The sequence below is a fragment of the Chrysochloris asiatica genome, unplaced genomic scaffold, assembly GCF_000296735.1.
Source record: "Chrysochloris asiatica unplaced genomic scaffold, ChrAsi1.0 scaffold00277, whole genome shotgun sequence".
NCBI lineage: Eukaryota > Metazoa > Chordata > Mammalia > Afrosoricida > Chrysochloridae > Chrysochloris > Chrysochloris asiatica.
The window spans coordinates 1149496-1176574 of NW_006408795.1; the positions used below are offsets into that span (position 1 = coordinate 1149496).

At 40.0% G+C, this 27079-nt stretch overlaps 1 protein-coding gene across 1 annotated transcript in view; it reads left to right on the forward strand.

Annotated features, from left to right (window-relative positions):
- Nucleotides 1-27079, forward strand: part of VIPR2 (vasoactive intestinal peptide receptor 2) — a 220151-nt gene that overhangs the window by 186362 nt on the left and 6710 nt on the right. Inside the window, exons 5-9 of the mRNA XM_006874432.1 lie at nucleotides 6899-7040; nucleotides 22505-22655; nucleotides 23588-23648; nucleotides 26143-26212; nucleotides 26877-26968. Of these exons, the coding sequence (XP_006874494.1) occupies nucleotides 6899-7040; nucleotides 22505-22655; nucleotides 23588-23648; nucleotides 26143-26212; nucleotides 26877-26968 (516 nt within the window). The remainder of the gene's footprint in view (nucleotides 1-6898; nucleotides 7041-22504; nucleotides 22656-23587; nucleotides 23649-26142; nucleotides 26213-26876; nucleotides 26969-27079) is intronic.

The window sequence follows — 27079 nt, forward strand, 5'->3', positions numbered from 1 at the left end:
AAATTCAAGCCTTGACTTGAAATATTGAAGGATTCTAGAGGCAAAATATTGAATAATGCAGAAAACATCACAGTAATATGGAAGGAATACACATTCACTGCACCAAAAAAAAAAAAAATTCAAGAGGTAGCATATGATCAAGAGCCAAAGGTACTGAAGGAAGAAGTCCAAGGTATACTGAAGGCATTGGCAAAGAACAAGGCTCCAAAAAGTAATGTAATACAAATTGAAATCTTTCAATAAACTGAGACAGCACTGGAGACACTCATTCTTCTATGCAAATAAATTTGGAGGACAGCTACCTGGCCAACTGACTGAAAGAGATATATACTTGTGTCCATTCCAAAAAGAGGTGATCCAACAGAATTCAGAAATCATCAGCATTAATAGCACAGCAACTAAAATTTTACTAAAGATAGTTTAAAAATCACTGCAACAGTAAATTGGCAGAGAACTGTCACATGTGCAAGCCTGGTTCAGCAAAGACATGGTATGACGGATATCACTGCTGACATCAGATGGATCTTGACTAAAAACAGAATATCAGAAGGATGTTTACCTGTGTTTTATTAACTATGCTAAGACTTTCAACTGTGTGGATCATGACAAGCTATAGACAACATTGCAGAAACTGAGTATTCTGAAATACTTAATTGTGCTCATGAAGAACCTGTACATAGACCAAAAGGCAGTCTTTTGAACAGAACAAGGGAACACTGAATGGTTTAAAATTAGAAAAGATGTACGCCAGGGTTATATTCTTTCACCATTCTTATTCAGTGCGTACGATGAGCAGATACTCCAAGAAGCTGGATTATATGAAGAAGAACGTGGCATCAGGATTAGAGGAAGACTCATTAACAACCCATATAGTTTTTAGGAATTGGTCCTTCTGACAACATGTCCAAAGTATGAGAGATGAAGTCTTATCATTCTGACTTCCAAGGAGCATGCTGGTTGCACTTCTCCCAGCATAGATTTCTTTGTTCTTCTAGCAGTCCATGGTACTTTTAATATACTTCTCCACAACTGTAATTCAAATGCATCCATTCTTCTATGGCTTTTCTTATTCACTGTTCAACTTTCACTTGCATATGAGACAATTGCCAATACCATTGCTTGGGTCAAGTGTACCTTTGTCCTCAAACTGATACCTTTTTCTTTTGAACACTTTAAAGAGTTCTTGTACAGCAGATTTGTCTAATGCAATACATCATTTGATTTCTTGACAGCTGCTTCCATGAGTGCTGATTGTAGATCCAACACATTTTTTACCTTAAGCAACAAAACAACAAGCCTCCATGGATATGTTCCTGATAAATTTTTTATGTACTATGTTTTCCTTTTCCGCAGACTATTTCTTCCTCATACTTGTTAGCTTGAAAGTTCTTTACCTTCCCTTTTTTTTTGCCTGTTAGCCTAGGAAGGTTGTTACAAGGTCTTGGACTCAGCTGTCTACACACTCTATGCCCAGAGACATAAATAAGCAAATATTCTGAACAAACAAAGGAAGATAAAGATGAACATAGAGTTTATGTCAGAGCACTTCATTTCTCTCCTGCATCTTGACTCTTCAAGTCCTGGTTGCCCTGACTGTTCTCTAAAAACTTTAAACAATTTTTCATAGTCATGTTAGCCCCTGACTGGTAAGGTTAGTCAGATAAGCTTTTCCTTCAGAACCACAAGTGAGGTCTTCTTTAGTATATATTTTTTATGTTATTCCATTAAAAAAAAATAATTTAAAGGGTTAATATTTAATGAACTTGTTGTTGTTCAGTACCTTCAAGTCAGTTCCAACTCGTATTGACCTAGTACAGGGTTTCAGAGGCTGTAAATATTTTGCAGGATCAAAAAGCTTCATCTTTCTCCCATGGAGCAGACAATGGATTAGAACCACTGACCTTGTGGTTCACAGTCCAGTGCTTATCCTACATAGCCGCAGCACTCCCCTTAATGATCTTCTTGTTGTCAGTGCCATCGAGTCAGTTCCAACTCATAGAGACCCTGTATAGGGTTTCCAAGAAGTGGGTGGTGGGTTTGAACTTTCTACTTTGCCATTAGCAGTTCAGTGCTTATCATAGTGCTTTTTAATGGAAAAACTTGTTTTCCAATAACCCCAAACAATGAATAGTTGCTAGCCCTGGTAGTGCTGTATGGTAAGCACCGAACTGCTGACCACAAGATGGATAATTTGCATCCAATCAGCACTTCCATGGGGGAAAGAGGACTGCCTACTCCTGTAAAGATTTACAGTCTGCAGTGGGTTTGTTGGTTTTGCCTTGTTTTTGTTTGTTGGTTTTGTATAGTTTAGTAAGGGAGCCATGGTAACACGGTGGCTACATGCTCAGCTGTTAACCAGAAGGTCAGGGTTCTGAAGCCACTCGCCTCTCCACAGGAAGAAGATGTGGCAGCCACCTGGCTAAGGATTCCCAGCCCTGAAAACACTACGAGACAGTTCTGTGCTGTCCTTTCGGGTTGTTAGGGGTTGAAATGACTCAGTGGCAGTTGGTGTTTGGGCAGTTTTAGTAAGTTGAAATTTTTAACTATCAGATCATTGCACACCATCAAACTATTTATGAACTCCTGGTGTGGTGCCATAGGATAAGCACTCAACCTCAAGGTCTGTTTGAACCACAAGGTCAGTGGTTCAAACTTACCAGCCACTCCTTGAAAACCTTGTAAAGAGTTGCTATGAGTTTGAGCCAACTCAATGGCACTTAACAACAATAACAATTATGTATAGATATTTACACTATATATTAAAAAGCATAGGGAAATATAAAACTTTGTTCATGGTGGTGGTTGTGTGCCATGGAGTTGGTCTCACAGTGACCCTGTATAGGGCATCCAAAGCTATAAATATTTATGGGAGCAGAAAGCCTCATCTTTCACCTGAGGAGCTACAGGTAGATTTGAACTGCTGACCTTGCAGTTAGCAGTTCAGCTCACAATCCACTGTGTTACCACCCACAGTTCCTTTGTTTGTTCATAGGAAGAAAAACCTTTTAAATGTGTAATAAGTATTCTGTCTTAGTTTATTGAAATAAGCTGTCGGGGGAGACAATGACATGGATGCAAACAGGGTCTCGGCCTTGTTTGTGAAATCATGTATCCAATTAAGTTTTCGACAAAGGAGAATTGAGGTGTTTTCATAGAAGTATGGAATCCAGGTGTGGCGCTGCATGTTAATGCACTGGACTGCAAAGTCATTTGAACCACAAGGTTGGCAGTTCAAGCTCACCAACCGCTCCTTGGAAACCCTATACAGGGTCGTTATGTGTTGGAAACACCTCAATGGCATTTAACAATAACAACAATAGAAGTATAAGTACAATATTTTGAACGTTTTTTAGAGAAACAAAACAGGACCATTTTGAGGCATATTTATGATACCTTTAGGTGCAAGAAAACATATGGGTGAGTGGATAGAAAAAAAATAATCAAGCAGAAGAAATAAGGGAAGCCCAACAATGCAGAATCCTCAAAGAAAGACTAATTTGAAAGAGGGAGAGTTCGCCAATGCTTCAGAAAACTTGGCCCAGCAGAAGTTTGTGGATGGACTGAAGAGAAAGGCACTAGAGCTGGCCTGGATGTACTGAAGAACTGAAGTAGAATGCAGTGACCGTGGAAGGAATCTGACAGGAGCCGGGAAATAAAACGGCATTGTAAACAGAATCAGCACGATTTGATGACTGTTTATAGCAGGACAGTCCAGTGGAAATATAATGCAAACCACTTGTATAATTTTAGTTGTGCTAGTTGCAAAATTTTAAAATAAAAAGAGAAATTAATTTTAGTCATGTATTTATTTAAGTAATCAAATAAAAAATATAATCATGTCCACATGTAATTGATGTAAAAATATTAGTTTATGTTTTATTATTTTTAGTAGAATTTAAATTCCAATTTGTATTTCACACAACATAGCTCAATTTTGATTAAAACTTTTTTATTAGAAATACTTCATCTGCATTTAGATTTTATAAAATTTACAGTTGAAAAAGTAGTTCAAACATAGTTAAAAGTTTTCCAGTAAATGAGCTGGGTACCAGAAATAAGTTATTTTCCTTTAATAGCCACATCCACACTGACAAAACTAGTTCTATTTTTTAAGGTGAATTGATTTGAATCTAAAGCCAAGTCATACCCATCTCAAAATCATGTCCATATCCTCTGGGTTTAAATAAACTCACTAGCTCTTATGATAACTCCGTGTTATTAACATCAAATTCAAAGCTACATTGAAATAAACTTTAAATTCATTGATATGAAAAAGTATTCCTCAGATTATTTGTATTAATTGAAGATTTTTTTTACTTTTTGTGAAATATCATTTTGTCTGTTTTTCATATTCCTCAAATCTCCGTAAGATAAATAATCTCTTTTACCATCTCTCAACTAAAAATTATTTTTGTGTAAGAACTCAGCCCATAGTGTTGTTTTTATTATAGTTGTTAAGTGCTGCCATGTCGGTTCCAAATGATAGTGACCCTATATAGGGATCCCAAGGAGCAGATTGAACCAGTGCTTATCCTACAGTACTACACCAAGACTCTCCCAATCCATACTATTGTTGCTACTGTTGACTGCCGTCAAGTCAGTTGACATTCATAGTGACCCTGTATAGAGTTTCCAAGGAGCGACTGGTGAGCTGGAACTGCCAACCTTGCGGTTCAAACAAAACTTGCAGTTCGGTGCATTAACCCACAATGCCACACCAGGATACCTACTATAACTAGACAAAATAGCTTAATGTTTTTTTGTTAGGCTTTTAACTGGAATTTCACTTGATTAAATTTGTCTTTTATTTTTTTGACTATTGAGAGGAAACTTCTTACCAAATTTGCTATATAAGGGTAAGTCAAAAAAGTATTGCTACAAAATCATAGCCATCTCTAATAACAAAAATGTCAAAATGTGAATCTATTGTTTCTCCACATACTCTCCATCTAGTTCTATTTACTTCTGAAGATGCTGTTTCCACCTCTCTAACACTTCCCAGCACTCTTCAATTTACACTATGCCAAAAATGACAGTCTGGGCATCCTCAAGGGACTCAAATCACATTCCTTTTTAAGTGTCCTTTGAGTTTTAGGAACAAAATGAAGTCTGAAGGGGCAAGATCAGGCTCATTGAGTAGATGGGATAAGATTTCCCAACAAAATTCTCCTCCGAGAGCCCTTCTACCTTCTAAGCAAACCTCTCAGCCTTAACTGGTTCAGCAGATCCCCTCAGAAGGCACAGTTTTGATGGAACCTTTTTTTTTTTCCTAAGACACCCTTGTGCAGCAGATTTGCCTAATGCAATACGTCATCTGATTTATATTTGGAGTTGAGTACACATTCAAAACTTGAGGCATATCACTGCAGAAATAACTGGGGTATAAAAACTAACTGTTCCCACCTCATAGCAGAAGTTAGGCATTCAGTGAGCCAGAGCCTCAGAGGCTCAGATGTTAATTAGTGAGCTCGGAGTGCAAGGGCTGAGGTTGTCCTCCCATCTCCAGGTGAAAGAATTGGAGAGAATAGACACGGAGAGACAAAACTGGACTAAGATTGAATGACAAGAAAAAGGGGAAGGAAAGAAGCAATTCCAAGGTACAAAGCACAGCAATCTGAGTACCTAGCAGTGGTGCTGAGAGGGGTCCTGAGTACTGAGTGAAAGCTCAAGAATTTTAATCTCCAGAAACTTCCTGCAGAGAACAGCCCGATCTTCATGTCTGCAATATGGAGCTTGTTTCCACTGCATAAAAGAACTGCAGGTTCTGGACTTCTAGCATGCTTTGCTTTATGCTTTAATTCTAAAATCCCATTCCATATCTAAACTGAGGAGATAGAAATAAGGGGGAAATTCTGCGTATCAAATGTTTATCATTGCGAAAAACTGGAAACAGCCTAAATAAATACCTGTAAGAAAATAGTTAAATAAAAGAAACCCAGAAGATAAAAACCACATTGGCAGAGTAGTAGAGCACGAGGCATTTTTATAGCTGTGAAACTACTACATGAGACAGTAATGGTGGACAGATGACATTATGTATCTGTCAAAACCCGTACCACTACTGAGTGGTCTTCAACCTGTCTAGAGGGGGTTTGGTGAAAGGAGATGGGGATAAAAGACTCTTGTGGTTCAATAGTGAATAATTGCTATCAGAACTGATTGCAGTTATTACAAAGGTAAAGGCAGATGTTTTGTAACAAAAGGAGGGGAGTGGTTGATCTTGCAGTCCAGGAGCAGAGGACCCTGAGACCATCAAGAGAGAAGAGTGGAGTGCGGGGCCCTATCTAGAGAAGCAGCAATGCCAGAGATGGATGCAAAGACAATGATGGAGCAGCTGGGGACTCTAGACTCAAGGAGGGAGAGGGGCTATGTGCTGGTAGCCGGGGGCCAGGCTTGCAGGGTACGCCCTTTGGTTGTTTGAATGATTATATATTCCTGAGTGCTTTAGTGTACAACCAAAAAAAAAAAAATACAGAGGGAATAACAGCAAATGCTGTTGAATGATGATGCGTGGAGGGGATTGTAATCATTGCAATGAAATGAAATACGATAGGATGAGTGTAAAGCTAATGTTCTCCCATGTAAACTATCACTCAAGTCATAATAAAAATGTAAAAGAGCCCCATAGGACTGCACAGTTCAAAAAGTGAGCACTTCTGTAGACTATGGATGTTAGTCAATAATGCTGCCATATTGGTTAATCAGTTACATCGACGATAGGAACCATGTGCAGAAGAAAGAGATATATGGGAGCTCTTGCTTTATGCACAATTGTTCTATAAACGTATGATGGATGTAAACAAAAAAAAGTCTATCTTTGAAACTACATAGATAATTATTTAAGTATACACAAAATTCAGTGTTTTCATATATGTTCTTTCCTCCCTCCTGATCATAGGAAACTGCACTGTACCAGGAACTACATCCACCTAAACCTGTTCCTCTCTTTCATCCTGAGAGCCATCTCAGTGTTGGTCAAGGACGACATCCTCTACTCTAGCTCCAGCGCGCTGCATTGTCCTGACCAGATATCCTCATGGGTAAGATGTGCCCATAACCAGAGTTTCTTCACATGTATTCTCTGTAGGCCTACAGTCCTCCTACATGTCATGAGGTAGAAAAAGCTACCTTTTGTGAACTCTAGCACCCACCAACCACCATCCATACTGCTGCTGTCCCTTCATCTCCATTCCTGCTTCTCAGTACTGATGCAGGCCCTGCAAGTCCTGGTCAGGTCTGAAAACAGAAAGAGTCTGGCAAAGAGGATGGGAAACAGGCAGCGTGACAGACCTAAAGGCTTAGGTGTCAGAGCAGGCCCAATGCAGCACCAAAACCAGAGTTGGATGGCACTGAGACAAAGAGGTGTTGAAAGAGCTAATAGTCCAAGTAAGGGACTGGGGAAGTAGAGGAGCCATGAGAGCTGACTTATAGCCAACTTTTGATTAGAAGGAGCAATCCTAAGCAGTTCCAGGTTGAAAAATCTTGATGTAGATGAACACACGCTGAAATCTGTTGTATTGTGTTCTGGCTAATCATCTAGATCCTGAGCAATAAATGCCTCCATCCCAACTACTGGGAGGAAATCAGTTTGTCTAGTGAATAAATTACTTGCTTCTTGCTGTTGTTAGGTGCCATCTAGTCAACTCCAACTCATAGTGACCTTGTGTACAACAGAACAAAGCACTGCCCAGTTCTGTGCCATCCTTACAATTGTTGCTAAGCTTGAGCCTATTGCTGCTGCCACTGTGGCAGTCCATCTCATTGGAGGTTTTCCTCTTTTTCGCTGACCCTCCACTTAGCCTAACATGATGTCCTTCTCCAGGGACTGGTCCCTCCTGACAATGTGTCCGAAGTATAAGAGATGAAGTCATACTATCCTGGTTTCCAAGGAGCATTCTGGTTGTACTTCTTCCAACACAGACTTGTTTTAGCAGTCCATAGTACTTTTAATGTTCTCCTTCAACAACATAACTCAAAAGCATCAATTCTGCTATGGTCTTCCTTATTCACTGTCCAACTTTCACATGCATGTAAGGCTGTTGAAAATTCATGCAGTCGGCAATAATATGCAGTGTTATACTATGAACCCACTTCAATATCTGTTGCTACACTTGGATCCAACTCTCTGACAAAAGGGTAATACTAGGCGGGGCTGATGCAATGAAATGCAGACGGGTCTCTTGTGATACAATAGTGAATAATTGTTATCAGGACTGATTGTGAGGGTCAGAAATAGCAAGGAGGGGAGTGATTAACTTTTCAGTCTAGGAGCGGAGGTCCCTAGGACCATCAAGGGAGAAGAGCAGAGAGCGGGACCCTACCCAGAGAAGCAGTGATGCCTGAGATGGAGGCAGAGAGGATGACTTGGAGCGATGGAGCAGCTGGAGACTTTAGATCCAGAGAGGGAGAGGGACTGTGTGCATGGGGGGGCAGGATTGCAGGGTATACCCTTTGGTTGGTTGATGATGCATGGAGGGGATTGTAACCATGGCAATGATACGGTACACGATAGAATGAATGTAAAACTAATGTTCTCCCATGTAAACTACCACATAATTCACAATAAATCATTTAAGGAAAAAAACAAAGGGTAATACTAATTATTAGTTTCTACAAATGCAACATCAGTCCTATGTCACATTACCCAAGCAGTTCTTCTCTCTTGACTATATGAGATGATTAATACAATAAATAATCACTAAGGACTTCCTATATACAAGTCCACCTGCTGAGTTTTTCTCTGGTATTACATAACTGTAAGAATCCCAGGATTTTCAGGAAGCATTTGGAATTATGGTACATCATTCTTAATTTGAAATCATAGCTATGGAGGTTGACTACTCTCTTTTATCAAAAGCCAAGAATTCTGGATCCTTCTCTTCACATTCCAAATGAGAGTCATCTATGGGCACAGTTGCTTTGGATGAAACAATTTGGGTTAATTTGGTTTTAAGACAATAGAGTTATTTTATAATTCTGCAGGGCATCAGTTATTTCACAGGCAAACTAGGCCATCATGCTTTTTCTACAGGTAAATAGATATTTCTGGGCATGATCTAGCTTGTGGTGTATGTAGATTGAATTAATAAAGTAGGATAATGCACTGGACCGAAAGGTCACTTTGAACCCCAAGGTTGGTGGTTCAAACTCATCAGTCGCTCCTCAGAAACCCTATACAGGGTTGCTATGAGTCAGAACCTATTTGATGGCATATAACAACCGTTGTCATAAAGGAGTCCTGGTGTGACACTGTAAAATAAGCGCTGGACTGCTAACTGCAAGGTCGACAGTTCAAACACACCAGCTGCTCCTTGGAAACCCTATACAGGGTCCCTATGAGTTGGAACTGACTTTATGGAACTAACAATTGTCATAAAATTTCTATACTTCTGGAAAATCAACACTTCTAAAGTAGTTGTCAAACCAGCTGATGCTCTTGCCTTAAAATTCTGTGCTAATAAGAAAAGTGGAGGCCTGTTGTGGCACTGTAGGATAAGCATGGGGCTGCTAACCAACCCACCAACCGCTCCTTGGAAACCCTATACAGGGTCACTATGAGTCGGAACCAACTTGATGGCACTTAACAATAACAAGAACAGGGAGGCAAGGCGGAGTCTTCTCTGAGGTTATCATTTCTGTATGGGTCTCAGTTTTTCTCTGATGATTCCTCTTTCCTTAGCTCTCTTATTAAGTTGAAAAGAGACAGTGATACTCAGGAAGTGTTACCGTTAACATACCCTGCCTCATGGGGACTCCATGCACAACGCAGCAAACTGCCTAGTCCTGTGCTTTTCCATGATCTGTTGAGGATTCATAGGGTTTTCATTAGCTAAATGTTGGACATTGGTTAGCAAACCTTTCTTCTCAGTCTGGAAGCACCTGCCGAAGTCTGTTCAGCATCATAGCCACATGTAACTCTGCTCACAGACTGTGCGGTAAGTGGTGGCTATGCTTGAGGGGCACCGTCCAGAAATTGAATCTGGGTCACCTACATGGGAGGTGAGAATCTGCCATGGAGCCACCATTGGCTCCTCTGTTGATCCTTGATGGCGCTGTAGAATCAGCACTGAACTGCGAACCACAAGGTTGATAGTTCATATCCACCAGCTGCTCCTCAGAAACCCTTTACAGGATCACTATGAGTCGGAACCAGCTCCGCAGCTCTTAACAACAACAAACCCACAGATATTAAATATTTGCCCCAGAGCACCAGTGCTTAACTTTCTCTTGCCCTTTAGGTCCAAAAGATACATCCTGCTCCGTACTTGGAGGAACTGAGGGAAATGATCACTGAGAATCTCCTAGGAGTGGAGTGGGTGGTTGAGCAGCTCTTCTGGTGATTCTGCTTTGCCACAGCAGCCCAGCCCACACCTCAACTGGGAACCTCAGGCCTCCTCCCATCCTTTACAAAACTGCTGCTGTGTGCCAAGCAGTTTCCTTGGACACTGAGTTAATTCGCAGTTACATTCAAAGTAATAATTGTCCTGTTTTACAAACGCAGAAACTGGGACCACTGCAAGCAACCTTTGAGCAACTTGCCCAAAGTCATACAAATACCACATGGTGGCTCAGTACTCAAACTCACTGGCGCTTGTGCACTCTCACTTGTAAATGCCAGGACTCCCTAAAGAGTGGACCCTGGGGCTGCATTCCACAGCCAAGATCTAAAATTGGGAAAGACAGACCCAGTGTTAGCTCCCATTGCTTCACTGCAGCTCCGTGAGAACACGGGCTGAAGGGTCCCACCTGAGCCTCCTCACACACCAGCTCCTTCCTTGCACTGCTGGACCAAGTCCATGGTCCTAGGAAAAAGTGAAGTTGAGCAGAAGAGTTGTGGAAAGGGAAAATGGGAGAGGAAAAAGGGGATGGGTAAAAGGAAGGAAAGACACACAAAATATTGGAGAGAACAGAGGAAGGGAAAAGGAAGAGAACAAGCTTCTTCCTTTACATTCACTCATTAAAAAAAGCAAACAAAACCCACTTAAGACAAGTCAATTCCAAGTCTGTAGGACAGAGTAGAACTGACCCCCATAGGGGTTCCAATCCTTTGCTGAAGCAGGCTGCCACATCTTTGTCCCTTGGAGTCGCTATTGGCTTTGACCCACGGACCTTTGGTTAGTAGCTGAATGCTTTAAGCACTCTGCCACCAGGGTTCTTCATTCTCCCACCAAGATTGTTAAAGCTCTGCATAGTTATACAGACTTATAGTTAGACCTCTGAATGAGTAACAAGGAAAAAGCATCCTGTCTTTCAGTTGCATATTTAGGAAATTTTTGTTCCCAGCTAGATTTAACCAAACCAACATTACTCTTCAAAGCCAAGCATATGGGCAGCTCTCCCAAAATAGGTAGCATGGCTCTTTTTCTCACAATATTAGTAGGAGCCAAAAAAAGGAAAAGGTCTATTTCCTCTCGAGATTGAAGGCTTCTGTACTCCTGCCAGGCATGCCTGGCTGACAGGCAGAAGGAACAACTAATTATGTTTCCAGCCTCTTCCCAGCAGCTGGGCCATGAGGCAGAGGCTTCTGGGCGGTGTGTTACCTACAGCTACAAGGTTTTGCATGGGTCTGCTTGGCTTCCCAGAGGGGCTTTCGAGGACCCAAGTGCATTGTTAGTAATGCCAGAGTCCCCAGTAGAAGGACTGCCTCTAGAATCAGGCCTTGTCTCTGAAAGGCACCGTACATACGACTATGTCTAGACACTGAATGAGCAGACTGTATGAGGCATGTTTTGGTTTTGTTTGGAGTTTGGATTTTCATTTTTTGTCACAATGGAAGTACATTTGTGATTGATATTTCAGAGTGTAATGCATTACGGAGAGACTGTGGCACTGAGGGTTAATGCGCAGACTGCAAAGCTGTCTGAACTGCAAGGTCGGCAGTTCAAGCTCACCAGCAGTTCCTCAAAATAGGTAGCATGGCTACCCTATACAGGGTCGCTATGAGTCTGAACAAACTCAATGGCACTTAACAACAACAACAATCTTACAAGCAGTGTTTTCTTTCCATAGACCAGAACAGATTTCATGTAGCGTCTGTGAGAACTCTCAAAAGTCCCAAATGTAAGGCTTCCCAAAAGTGTTCCTAGATACACCTTGGAGAGCCAAGCCCTGAGTTCTCCAGCAAGGCTGAAACATTTCAGAGGGATACCAGAAAATCCCAGTTGACTCCATCAAGTTGGCTTTGACTCATGGTGACTTTTGACCTACGTGTGTCAGAGTAAAACTATGCTTCATTGGGTTTTCTTTAATAAACAGTATTTTACTGAGTTTTCAGTAAAAGTTTATCCATAAAATTAGGTTACCACTATGCCACCAGGGCTCCTTGCATACATGGATTTATTCTACACAAAACATGTGTAAACATTTCTGTGATCAGTGGGTGGCAGCAGATAAGTCCTCTCAGTAATGCATTTGTATTAGTCTTATAAGAGTGCCATGGGGGGGGGGAGAGGGGGAGGGAATGATTTTGAGGTCAGGACTAATAGCAAATTTTTAGTAAAACTTAAGTGGAGATCTTCCCAAACCACTGAAAATTTGCAACTGGTCTACAGGAATGCTATCCCACATAAAACAAGAATTTTTTAGATGGAACAAGTGTTTTACAGACAATTGAAGAGACCTCAAAGATGAGCTAAAAGAGGGAAAACGACCAGTGAATGAAGAGTTTGAAGCTGAAGTCCAGAAACTGGTGGAAGAAGACTGTAGGAGTCCCACTGATATCATACCTACTCAAGTTAGGATCTCACATGGCTCAGCATTTTCAGTTTTAAGAGAACATCTTGACCTCAGCAAGCTTTTGGCCCAATGGGTACCGAAAGCAGTGCATGAAGATCAACTAAAAAACATGCTCTTTCCATCAGTATTTTAAGCAAGATTGAAACCAAGGAAGACTATTTCATGAAAGGACTGGTAGCCAAAGATGAGTCTTGGATTTACCAATATGATTCAGACAGCAAGATCCAATCAAAACAATGGTTTCTGAAGTGGCCTGCTGGGCCAGTTCAATTCAAGGCAGATAGGACATCTTAAACTGATTTGGGGGATCCTAAAGGGGTAATCTTGACAAATTTTTCTCAAAGGACACAGGTCAATCATAGAGACTTACTATGAAGAAGTTTTTCAAAAAATGAAAACTGTATTGGTGGTAAAAATGTCAAGGAAATTACGATTAGAAAATTTTTTCTATCATTGTAATGCATCGGGTCTTTCCTTGTACCTTGCCACTTTGCTGAACACTTCTATTAATTCCAGTAGTTTTCTTATTGAGTCTCTGGAATTTTCTATGTAGAGCAGGAGTGAGGAACATCTGGCCTGAAGGCCACATAAGGCCCATGAAATCATTTGGTCTGGCCCTGCCAAAGCAACCTCGGTGCCAGCCGTCAAATTTTGTTGTTGTAAAGTGCTGTCAAGTCAGTTCTGACCCATAGCGACCCTACATAGGGTTTCTGAGGAGCAGCTGGTGAGCTTGAACCACCGACCTTGTTGTTCAAACTTACTTTATAGTCCACTGTATTAATGCACAGCACCACACCAGGACTCTATTGTTATTGTTGTTGTTGTTGTTGTTAAGTGGCATCAAGTCGATTCCGACCCATAGCAACCCTGTATGGGGTTTCTGAGGAGCAGCTAGTGAGCTTGAACCACCAACCTTGCAATTCAAACGGCTTTGCAGTTTGATGCATTAACCCACAGCATCACTCCAGGACTCACCCCTAATAGGAGTCTATTGTTGTTGTTGTTAAGTGCTGTCAAATCTTTCTGACGCATAGCGACCCTGTATAGGATTTCCAAGGAGCAGCTGGTGAGCTTAAACTACTGACCTTGCAATTCAAATGACTTTGCAGTCTGATGCATTAGCCTACAGCGGCACACCAGGACTTCAATAGGACTCTATTGTTGTTGTTGTTAAGTGCCGTCGAGTCGGTTCCGACCCATAGCGACCCTGTACAGGGTTTCCGAGGGTGTAAATCTTTACGGGAGTAGAAAGCCTCATCTTTCTCCCGCGGAGCAGCTGGTAGTTTCGAACCACTGACCTTACGATTTGCAGCCCGATTCGTAACCACTACGCTACCAGAGCTCTATTAGGAATGAGTTAATTAAATGTTTGACCAAATATAGCCAGCTAATTTTTTTATTTGATAATTTTATATGACCCAAGATTGATGTTATAAATTTTGGCAGAAAAAAGGTTCCCCATCCCTGATCTACATCCTACCATCTGAAAATACAGATACTTTTATTTCTTCTTTGCTAATTTGGATGCCTTTTTACCCCTTTCTTGGCTTATTGCTTTGGCTAGAATTTCCAATAGAATACTGAATAGGAGTGGAGATAAAGAACATTTCTTTCTGGCTCCCATTCACAAGGGAACTGCATTCAATCATTCTCTACTGGGACTAATGTTGGCTGTTGCTTTCAGATATAAAAGTTAATTGAGTTGTGAAATTTCTCTTCTATTCCTATTTTATTGAGCATTTTTTATCAGTAATGGGTGTTAGAATTTGTAAAATTCCTTTTCTGCATTAATTTATATGATTGCATGGTTCTTTGCCTTTGTTGTGGTTATGTAGTAAATTACATCTATTGTTTTTCTATTTGTGAATCATTCTTGAATACCTAATATGAGTTCTACTTGGTCATGATGCATTGTTTTCTTGTGTTATTTGTTAGATTTTATTGGCTAGGATTTTCTTGACAATTTTTGCATCTCTATTCATAAGGGATTGTTGTTGTTAGGTGTCATCCAGTCGATTCTGACTCAGCAACCCAGTGCTCAACAGAACATAATACTGCATCATATCTCACAACCCTTTATTGCTGCCACTGTGTTAATCTATCTTATTGGGGGTTATCCACTTTTTCTTTAATGGTCCACTTTATTGAACATGATGTCCCTCTCCAGACTCTGGTCCCCCCTTGTTGCTTTTAAGGAGCAATCCAACCATATTTCTTCCAAAACATGTGTGTTCAGTCTTTTGGCAGTCCATGGTACTTTCAGTAGTCTTCACTAATACTATAATTCAAATGCATTGGTTCTTCTGTGGTCTTCCTTAGATATTGTCCACCTTTCGCATGCATATGAAGTGATTGAAGATCCATGGCTTGGATTTGAGGATCTTAGACCTCAAAGTCTTTTCTCTTGATATATAAAAAGAGGTCTTTTGCAGCAGAGTTGCCTAATGGAATACATTGTTAGATATCTTGACTGTGACTTCCATGAGCATTGATTGTAGATATAAGTAAAAGGAAATATTTGATAACTTTGATATTTTTCCCATTTATCATGATATTGTTTATAGGTCTTCTTGGGAATATTTTTGTTTTTGTTGCATTGATGTGTGATCAAAGGCTGTAATCTTTAATCTTAATCAGTAAATGTTTCAAGTCCTCTTTGCTTACAGTAAACAAGATTTTATTATCTGCTTATCACAAGTGTTAAAATCTTCTGCCTCAGATTAATTGTTTCAGCAGGTAGTATATTTCTAGAAAATCATCCATTTCTTCTAGGTTTTCAAATTTGTTGGAGTACAGTTCTTCCTAACTATCTGTTATTTCACTTGGTTATGTTATATAATACCCTATTTATGCTATTTGCATCATCTTTTCCTTTTTTAAATTTGACAGTGGTTTGTCAATTTTATTAATCCCTTCAAAGAACCAACTGCTGTTCTTTTTGATTGTTGTTATTTCCTTTCTTTTAGTAACTGTAGGAGTCCTGGTGTGGCACTGTAAGATAAACACTGGACTATAAGGTTGGCCCATGATCAGACATTGTTTCATTCTGCTGTGCATAGGGTCGCTATGAGTAGGTTCCAACTCAATGGCACCTAACAACAACAACAAGATTGGTTTGAACTGAAAGGTTGGTGGTTTAGGCTAACCAGTTGCTCCTTGGAAACCCTGTGTAGTGTCCTTATGAATCAGAACCAACTCAAAAGCACAGAAAAGCAACAAAAAGTGGCTGGAGACTCTTTTTTCTTTCTTTTCTGCTATTTTTTTCCTAATTATTGAGATGGTTCCGTTAAGATGTCAATTTTGGTTCTTTTTTGATGTGTGTGTTTGTTACTATAAATTGTCCTCTGACTGTACTTTTGCTCTCTCCCAAAGTTTTTAATATGTTGTGTTTTCATTCTCATTTGACTCAAGGAATTGTTTTCTTTCATTTTTTAATTCTATTACCCAGTAGTTTTTTGTTTTGTTTTGTTTTTGTTGGTTTTTTTGTTTTGTTTTGTTTTGTTTTTTGAGTTTTTTAAATAATTTTGATTCATGTTATGCTATTGTTAGGTACCAGTGAGTCAGTTCCATCACATAGTAACCTTACACTATCTTCGTAACTGCAGCTACGTTTGAGTCTATTGCTGCTACCATTCTGACATCGATCTTGTTGGGAGTCCTCCTCCCTTTCTTTCTGACCTCTTGTTTCACAAGAATGATGTCCTCCTCCAGAAATTGGTCCCTCCCAATATGTCCGATGTATGAGAGACAAAGTCCAGCCACCCTGTTCTCCAAAGAACAATCAGGCTGCACTCCTTCCAACACAGACCCGTTTGGTGTTCTGGCAGTCCAATTCTTCTCCAACATCACATATCAAATGTGTCAATTCTTCTATGATCTTCCTTATTCATTGTCCAACTTTCACATGATATCACACAATAGAACATACCATGATTTAGATCAAGCGCATCCCAGTCCTCATACTGAAATTGTACTCTTGAGTATTTTTAAGAGGTCCTGTACTTCAGATTTGCCCCATGCAATGCATTGTCTGATCTCTGGACCTCTGCAACCATGACTATCAATAGAGTAACAAAGCAAAATGAAGTATTTGACAACTCCAACATGTACTCCATTTATCATGATGTTACTTTTGGTCCAGTGATGAGGATTTTTGCCCTCCTCATATGGAAGTGCAACCCATACCTATACTGTAGTCCGATCTTCATCAGCAAAATTCCAAGTCCTCTTCACCCTCAGCAAGCAAGATGGCACCATCCGCATATCACAGGTTGCCAATCAGTCCTCCACCAATTTCTGCTACCAACTTCTTCTATTATCAAGCTTTTCGGGTATTTGCTCAGCATTCAGATTGAACAAATATGGTGGAAGATTACAATCTTGCCACACACCTTTCCTGATTTCAAACAATTCAGTGTCCACTATTCTGTCCAAACAACTGCCTCTTTGTGTATGTACAGGTTCATCCTGAGCACAATTAAGGGTTCCGGAATACTCATTCTCTGTAATGCTGTCCGTAGCTTGTCATGATTCACACAGTTGAAAGCATTTGTATAGTCAATAAGACACAGGTAAACATCTCACTGGTATTGTTTTGTTTCAGCCAGGATCCATCTAATGTAAGTAATAATATCCCTCATTCAGTACCCTCATCTGAATCCAGTTTGAACCTCTGGGAGTTCCTTGTAACTGTATTGTTGCAGACTTTTTGGAATTACCTATAGCAAATAGCTCCGGTAGCGTAGTGGTTACGAATCGGACTGCAAACCTTAAGGTCAGTGGTTCGAAACCATCAGCCGCTCCGCGGGAGAAAGATGAGGCTTTCTACTCCCGTAAAGATTTACACCCTCGGAAACCCTGTACAGGGTCGCTATGGGTCGGAACCGACTCGACGGCACTTAACAACAACAACATAGCAAATTTTCAGTTTCATGTGAGGTTATTGATATTGTCCAATTATTTTGCATCTCACTGGGTACCCAGTAGTTTTAAAGAAGGATGTTAGTTCAGTTTCTATGCATTTGATTTTTTTTTCTCCTTGATTGTCCTGTTGTTAATTTCTGATTTTATAGCATTGTGATCTGAGAAGATGCCTTGTAGTATTTGATGTTTTTTAATTAATGGCAATTTGTTTTGTGACCTAACATGTTTTTTTCTGGAGACTGTTCCATGTACACTGGAAAAGAATGTATATTGTGGTATTGTTGGATGGAGTGTTCTATATACAGCTATGATACCTGGTTGGTTGGTTGGTAGTTTTTGTTCTTAAAGGCCATCAAGTATTGTATCTTTGTTGAATTTCTGTTTACTTGCTCTGCCTTTCATTGCAAGTGGTATATTATGTCTCCTACTATTATTATATTGTCCATCAGTCTCTTCTTGGGAGAAGGATGAGCCTTTCTGCTCCCACAAAGATTTGTTGTTATTATGTGCCATGGAGTCGGTTCCGACTCATAGTGACCCTGTACAGGGTTTACGAGGCTGTAAATGTTTACAGGAACAGAAAGCCTCATCTGTTCCCGTGGAACAGCTGGTAGTTTTGAACTGGTTGACCTTGCGGTTCGCAGCCCGATTCATAACCACTATGCTACCAGGAAATCCTATACAGGGTTGCTATGTGTCAGAACCAACCCAACAGCACTAACAACAACTATTATTGTGGAGTTATCTATTTCTTTTTTCAATTCTGTTACTTTTGTGTATTTTGAAACTCATTGGGTATGGATATTTTTATTAAGGTTATGTCCTCTTGTTGGATTGATGCTTTAATAATTATATGATGATCTTTCTTGCCTCTTCTGCTAGTTTTTGCCTTCGTCTTTTTTATCAGAAATGACTATTGCCACTCTTGCTCTTTCTTGGTTGTCATTTGCTTGATACGTTTTTCTCTCTATTGATTATAAGCTGGTTTTTGTCTGTGTCTAATTGTATCTCTTATAGACAGCATATTGATGGGTCCTATTTTTGTATCCATTCTGCTACTTTCTTTTGACTGGTGCATGCAATCCACTTACATTCAGTGCCATTATTGATAGATATAATTTATTGCTCTCATTTTGCTGTGTTTTGTGTGTTTGTGTGGTGTTTAAGGTTTCTTTCTTCCATATATATACAATCTGTGCTGAGCTCATTTTGTTTGTGGATGTTTTTGTCATTTTCTTCATTGCTGCTGTTTTAGTGTTTACTAAACCTTTATGATTTTCTGTCATTTTTATGAGAAGTGTTACTAGTTTTCTTTAAGGTTGCCCTGTAATTTATTATCCTCCCAAGTTTAAAACAGTTTTTTCTCTCTTGATATTGTCTTGATTTCCTCTTCATTTGAAATGGTATAATTATAACATCTTTTTTTTTTTTTTTTTTGCCGTTTTTGCTCTGTAGTTGTCATTGTTTACAAATTGATAATCTCTGGGTTCCTATTTTAAGTATTGTAAGTTTATTTTTGATCCTTCTATATCTGGGCTACAGAATCCTGGTGTCTTGTGATGGGATAAAGTTCTAGACTGCAAAGTCAGTTTGAACCTCAAAGCTGGTGTTTTAAAATCACCAGCCACTCCTTGGAAACCCTATACAGGGTTATTATGAATGGAAACTGACTGGATGGTACTTAGCAACAACAATATGTGGGTTAATTTCTAGGTGATGCTGGCCTGTGTTAATCTTAGAGTGTTGAATGCCATTTTGGGTTCTCTGTCCCAGGACACCCTTTAGCATTCCTTGTAAGGGTGGTCTGGTTTTTACAAATTCCCATAAATGATGTTTATCTGAAAATATACTAATTTTACCATCGTATTTGGAGTCCTGGTGTGATGCTGTGGGTTAATGTGCCAGACTGCAAAGCCATTTGAACTGCAAGGTTGGTGGTTCAAGCTCACCAGCTGCTCCTTGGAAACCCTATACAAGGTCACTATGGGTCGGAATTGACTCAACGGCACCTAACAACAACAACAACAGCCATCATATTTGGTGAATCTGTAATTCTTATTTGGCTTTTTTTTTTTTTTTTTTTTTTTAATATGTGATCTGATTGCTTTCGTGTCTACATTGTTCCTACTGAGAAAGTAAGAGCTTAGTCTTATTGATTCTCCTTTGTAGGTAACTTTTTGTTTTCCCCAAGCTGCTTTCAGAATGCTTTGTCTTTGGTTTGGAAACTATTAATTATGATGTAACTTGTTTGGGGATCTATCTTTGGGGTTCATTGAGCTTCTTGAATCTTCTCATCTTTCATGAAATTAGAGAACTTGTCTTCCAACAAATCTTTCAATAATTTCCTTGGTGTTTTTCTTTTCTTTTAAGTCTCTTCTGATTCTGGAATTTCTACCACACAGGTTGTTCCTCTTAATAGTGTCCTACATAATTCCTACACTTCCTTTATTTAGTTTATGTTGATGTTATTCTTTCTCTGGTTGTTCCCCTAATATGTTACTATTTGTTATTTTCAATTTCTTTCATTTTCTCTTACATTGGTTAAATCCTACTCCTTGGCCCTTACAAATGTATTATCTATTTCCTCTAAGCAGTATTTCCCCAATTTTTTTTTTCTATTTTTTTCCTGATTCTGTGGGGCAGGTGCCCCACTCCTGCTGCAGTCTCAGTCAGCAGCACCTGCCTCTGCATCTCCAAGAATGGTGGGGTGCGCTCCCAAGAATAGTACCATGTTGCTGCTAGTCAGTACTTGATGTCCTTCTGTCGTTTGAAGCTCTGGGTTCCAGGACTGTCATCCATACCTATTTCACTTGGTTTCTTGGGTCTTTGTTGTAAAGGATATCATTCTCATATCTGCCTAGTCCTTCATCTTTGCCACTTCCCTAAGATAGATTTTTCAGCATCATTTTTTCCTTATTCAACCATATATCACACAAGTCCATCAAGGTCACATAACCTATTTCTAGTTTCTTCTTTTAAAGGTTACATAATATTCTATCGAGGAGTCCTGGTATGGTGCTGTTGGATAAGCACTGCACTGCTAACCATCACACACACTGGGGCCAGAGTCAGAAATGAATGATACTTTAGCATCTGGATGTAACGTAGTTTACTTGTCAATTCTCTTAATAATGCCCATACCTTAATCAAATGTTATGATGTCCTGAAACACGGGCCTTGGGTGCTGCATTTCATTACCAAGTACTAAGAAAAGAAACAGTGTTAGATTCTATTGTTTCTTCCTGAGCTGCAGCTCTGTTTTATATACATATTGTTGTTAAGTGCCATCAAGTTGGTTCTGACTCATAGCAACCCAGCATAGGGTTTCCAAGGAGCAACTGGTGAGTTTGAATCACTGAACTTGTGGTTAGCTGTCCAGTGTTTATCCTATAGTGCCATACCAGGACTCGATATATGATCCACTACAAACAAAGTTACTAAACATCATTGAGCATATCTCTTTATATACTGGTGCTCTTGTCTCTCAAATGGAACATAAGAGTGAAATTGTTGGATCCAAGGGTATATGTTTTTCAATTATAATAAGTATATTGCTAGATTGCTTTCCAAAAAGCTTTAACCACTGACACTTATATCAAGAAATATGTAAACATATTCTCTTCCTGCATGGGCACCAGTAATACTTACATGTTTTAAGACTTCCTGTCTGGGCTGTAAGCACAACCTCCTTCCTACCTAACCTACCATCCTGTGATTGTTCATGAATAATCAACTCTCCACAGGTTCTCTTGGCCCTTTTTCAAATTGTAGTATCATTTTCTTACTTTCATCTTCACTATCTATTTTGTTGATGTTGTTAGGTACCATCGAGTCAGTTCCAACTCAGTGGCCCTATGTACAACAAAACAGTGCCCAGTTCTGTGCCATCCACACTGAGCCCATTGCTGCCACCACAGTGCCAATCCATCTCATATAAGGGGGTCTTCCTCATTTTTATCTACCCTCCACTGTACCCAGCATAATGTCCTTCTCCAGGGACTGGTCCCTCCTTGATCACATGTCCAAAGTATGAAAGATGAAATCTCAGCATCCTGGCTTCTAAGGAATATTCTGACTGTACTTCTTCTAACACGTATCTGTATATTAATAGAAATTAACTGTTTATCATTCATATTATAAATAAGAGGGGATTTCAAAAAATTTGTGGCAAAAAGGTCATGGAATTTTTCAACTAACTTTTTGAAACCCCCTTATATGTTCCCAAATGCACCATATGTCATTTGTTGGGCTTTTGTTTTTGTTTTTTGATCATTATTATAATCATGGTAAACAGGTAACAAGATATTTGCCATTTCAGCAGTCTTCACAGGTGCAGTTCAGTGATATTCATCCTGTTGTTCACCTATCACCCTTATCCATTCCTAGATTGTACCACCACCCTTAACAGAGGTTTGGTGTCCGCTAATAGAGATGAGGTAGAAGGGGGGGGGGGGGAAATCAAGCAACAGTGCTAAAAACTCAATGTTTAGTAAAACCTTCCAGCAGTTCACTCTGAAAGTTATGAGTTTACTATTCTTAAGGATAGTTATTTACATTTATGTCTCTCCCCCTACATTTATCTTATAGTAAGTTCAGAGTACTCTGTAAATAGTCCTCTGGGGTGTTGTGTATATACAAAGGGCCTCCTCTAACATAACACACATTTTTTCAGTCAACGCCCTCACCACTGTATTAATCACTTCCCTCGCCAAGACAGCTCCCTGATTTGTCCTTGATTCCTTGTACAAACATGAACGTGCATTATGTACTAAAGCAGCTATGTCTGCCATAAACTATTTTTATCCAAATGTGACTACATTCTCTTGTTCTATTTGTAATATTCCAGGTTGGCTGCAAGCTGAGTTTGGTGTTCTTCCAGTACTGCATCATGGCAAACTTCTATTGGCTCTTAGTGGAAGGACTCTATCTCCACACCCTCCTTGTGGCTCTCTTCTCCCCAAACAGATACTTCCTGATCTATCTTCTGATTGGATGGGGTAAGGATGACAGAAGGCATACCTCTCCTCCCTTTCCCTGAGACCGATGTGTTCCTGTAGCTCCGGTTACATTGCCCCATTGTACATTTTGGTTTGTGCTCCAAGCTCTTGGACTTGACACCTTTATCCCTTTCACCCCCACCATAACATACAAACCTTTCAGCTTCCTAATTCTAATCCCACCTGACCCGATAAATGGGAAGTTTTGCTGCCCTCATAGGACACAATACATTTCGGGAAGAGTTATACTAGAACTGCTTAGGTTCTTTTCTTCAGCGACCCTTTAATGTCTCTTCATTAGAAATTTGTTTTAAAACTGTTTTAAACTCTCATTCCTTGCCACTTGAACCCTCAACGCAAGTGATGATCTCAGCTGCTACAAAGTAGCAAAATAGTGTGTTCCTTTTCCTTTTTCCCAACTTAGCACACACAGATGGAGGAAATACAGGGTCAGAGGTGGATAAGGAATAGGAAGTCATTCCATAAGAAAACCTTAAGAACAAATCATTTAATAGGAACCCCTTTTTAAATTGAATAATGCTGGGACATTCCACATCAACAATAAAGAGGTCACCACAACAAAAAATTCCTTCAAATTACAATACCTTCCAAATCAGCAACCTCATCAACTCTTCTCTACCCACTTGATCTTCATTGTCTTCAGCAATAGTATTTAATATACAGAATGAGACTTCTCAGGCCCTTGTAAGATTCTCAGTTCTCAAATACATACTTAATTGTCTTTGCTGTTTAATAAGGCATAACTATAAATTGCATCTCTTTATGAAGACTTTAAACAAGAGTTCCTAATTAATATTTTCATCAAAAAGCCATTGTCCTCCATAACTGGTTAAGAAAGGTGCATATTAGTTTCATGTTACCCCATTCCACCTTAGTGCAAGGCTTGTGTATAATGAGACATCTCTTTGCAGGCATCCCCACTATCTGTATAGCGGTATGGACTATCACCAGGATTGTTTTAGAAGACACAGGGTAAGTGTCATGCCCATGTGTTTCCCTTTCAAATGAGATCAAGCAATGCTGATAGATCAAGCAGCACTTCATCGTGTTAGTGCTCTGGAAACTAGGTGGCAAAGACCAGAAGCAATTCCAGCCAATCGAAGAGTTATATCAGTGGCATCTGAACAGTCCATAAGTGAGAAGGAAAAAGACAACTGTAACTCACAGAGACTGGGAGGATCATATGGAGTAGAAGTATTTGGAGGAAGTTTCATATATGCGCTGGGGACTGAATGATATCTGATTAGAACTGGCCAGCAGAGAAGATGGTGCAGTAGGGAGGGATCGTATTCACTAAAAAAGGCAGAACACAAAATTTGTTCAAGAAGGCATTTTTGAAGATCAGGTTCCAATCTCAAGCCAGAGTATGTTCACCTCAGAGAGCTACTCACTGTCATGAATGTCATCTTACACATAGAATGCCGCAAAAGCAGGACCTTGTCATGAATGTCGTCTTACACACAGAATGCCCCAAAAGCAGGACCTTGTGTTTTCTGTAGCCAGCGAGTCAAATCCTGGCCCAAAACGCAACACTAGCACAGCCAAGATGAATTAGTCCTTTTAAAGAGATCTCAGGGTGTGTCTGTCACCTATTACTAAGTAAATAATCACCCCGAAATCTATCTGGTGGCTTACAATGTTGTTGTTGTTAAGTGCCATCAAGTCAGTTCCAACTCATAGCAACCTTTTATAGGGTTTCCAAAGAGCTCCTGGTTACCGTGAATTGCCGACCTTGCTGTTCAAACCAACCTTACAATCCAGCACATTAGCCTGCAGTGCCACACCAATAAATAAGCGCAATTTGTTATGTAATTTTTTTTGTGTTGGCAGTTGGGACTGGGCTTACAATGGGGTGGGTCTTCTAGTCTCAGCTGGGCCCACTCATATATCTTCAGTCTACTGCAGGGGAGTGCTGGCTGGTCTAGGAGAGCACAGCAGAGAAGCTCTGCTTCATGCAGATCCCTGCCCTCCAGAAGACTTGTTCATCAGGGGCCTGTGTGGGTTTCTTTGAGAGAGGTCTCAAATTGGCTGTCCCTTCACATTCTATCACCAAAAGTTTCCATCGAAGATTCAGGGACTCAGGAGAGAGACTCCACCTCTCAATGAAAGGAGTTGCAGTCACATTGCAATAGGGTGTGAATAATTGGAGCAGTGCACAAGTGTAGCATTGTAGGACAAGCACTGGCCTGCTGTCCACAAGGTCTGCAATTCAAACCCACCTGCTGTTCCTCAGAAACCCTATTCAGGGATGCTATGGGTCGGACCCGACTCTATAGCATTTAACAACATTTAACAACAGTCTCTCACAGCTTCCTGACAACAACGATTAAGTTAAAATCAAAAACTGAAAACGAATTGCTTGGCCAAACCTCCCTAGCTACACCTGCTTCAATTATTGTAAGGACATTATTTAAACCCCCATTTAAGATACAGATACAGAGAGGGAGCAGCTGAGGACTCTAGATTCATGGAAAGAGAAGGACTGAGAGCTGGCAGCCAGGAGGCAGACTTGTAGAATGTGCCCTTTGGTGATGAAAATTATTATATATGCCTGAGTGTTGTTGTTGTTTTTTTAAAAGAAAAAAGAGCTAAATTGAATAGAGAGAATATACATGGTACATGGAGGGGATTATAATCATTGTAATGAAACAAAGCATATGATTTGTTGAATGTAAAACTAATGACCTGCCCTGTAAACTTTCACTCAATTCACAATAAAAACTTAAAAAAAAACAGATGCAAACCATTTGGAAGGTAAGGGGGAAAATGTATTTTCATGAGAACAACAAATGAAAAAAATCTCTCATATATGATAGCAACTGGAGCCAAAATGAACCTAACATACTGCCATCTAAGTTTGTTTTGTTTTTTTTTTATTGCTACCGAGTCTATTTGGATTCACAGTGATCTCATATATATCAGAGTAGAAACTCATGTGTGTGCTCCTTAGGTTTTCAGTGCTGAAGTTTTGGAAGCAGATCACCCGGCCTTTCTTCTGGAACACCTCTAGGTGGAATAAAACTCCCAGGCTTTCCAGTGAGCAGCCAAGCAGATTAACCATTTGTACTACCCAGGGATTCTCTCTAAGTTAAGGCACACTGAATTATCAAACGTAACTTGCTCTTTCCTCGGGTTTCTGGTTTATACTTTGGTTTCACCCTTTTGGTTAGTAGACTGTCATGCCGGGAAGAATAAAACTAAACAAAATTACCCACTAGGGCTGATTGTTTCAAGATCTCTAAATGCAGTGAAACTGGGCTTTTAGAGGTGAGTAAGCAGACAGGTCAGAAAGCATACTATAACAAAACCAAATGAAATGGCTTCTGGCCTGGTAAATGAAGGTAGGTTTTATTTTGTAGGCACAGCATCACTGATAAATCCACAGGCAGCACACTTGTCTTCATGTACTTTGTTTGCTAGATGAAATGAGTGGTAACATGATTTTCCTTCTCTCTCTTTTCAATAGTTGCTGGGATACAAATGACCGCAGTGTTCCCTGGTGGGTTATACGAATACCAATTGTAATTTCTATTATAGTAAGTAATTTCTGCATTGAAACATGAATTATCCATTGAGTTGTACACTTGGGCAGAGAATGAGTCCATTATCCTTTATTAAATATATATAAGCCCATTCTTCCTGGTCTTTGGAGAGAAGAACCTCATGGAAGTTTGACTACGGCCCCAACAGGTTTCACTCAATCCTTATAGAAACGTGTTTGCCTTGCTTACATAATGCCTCCTTCAGGAAAGAAGGAGCATTTAGGTAAGAGAGGACCATACAGAGCAAAGAAGTGGAGAGTCTGTGTTCACTTAGCAGGACACGAACCTCAAAGGGAACCAAAGTCATGTTGACCAAGTATGTTTGGTTGGAAGTCTAAAATGAATTTCCATGGTCCATTTCACATTTCAAAATGAATTTACTTATGCTGCTACAACCTGAGGTCATAAAATATGTGACTTCCAGCTGGAGAATCATGTCTAGTTCTAGTTTTACAGAGCAGACCAAGCCCTTTGGCACTGCTAGGACCTGTTTGTAATGGACCATGCCTGGAGCCAGACCCACAGCATGGGAAGATGAATTCAGGGCCGTAGGACAGAGCCCAGTCCAGCAGAATTCCCTGCCACAAGACCCTGGGGAGGTTTCCTAGCTCTGTGAAAAGGAAAATTAGACACAAATCTCTTGTCTCTTTCTGTGCAGGTTAACTTTGTGCTTTTTATTAGTATAATAAGAATTTTACTGCAGAAGTTAACATCACCAGATGTCGGCGGCAACGATCAGTCACAATATAAGTGAGTATGTGTTTGACAGGAGTTCTGGTGGCACAGTGGTTATAAATGTCTGACTGCTAGCTGAAAGGTCCAGCAGTTCAAACCTACCAGTCACTTCTTGGGAGAAAGCTA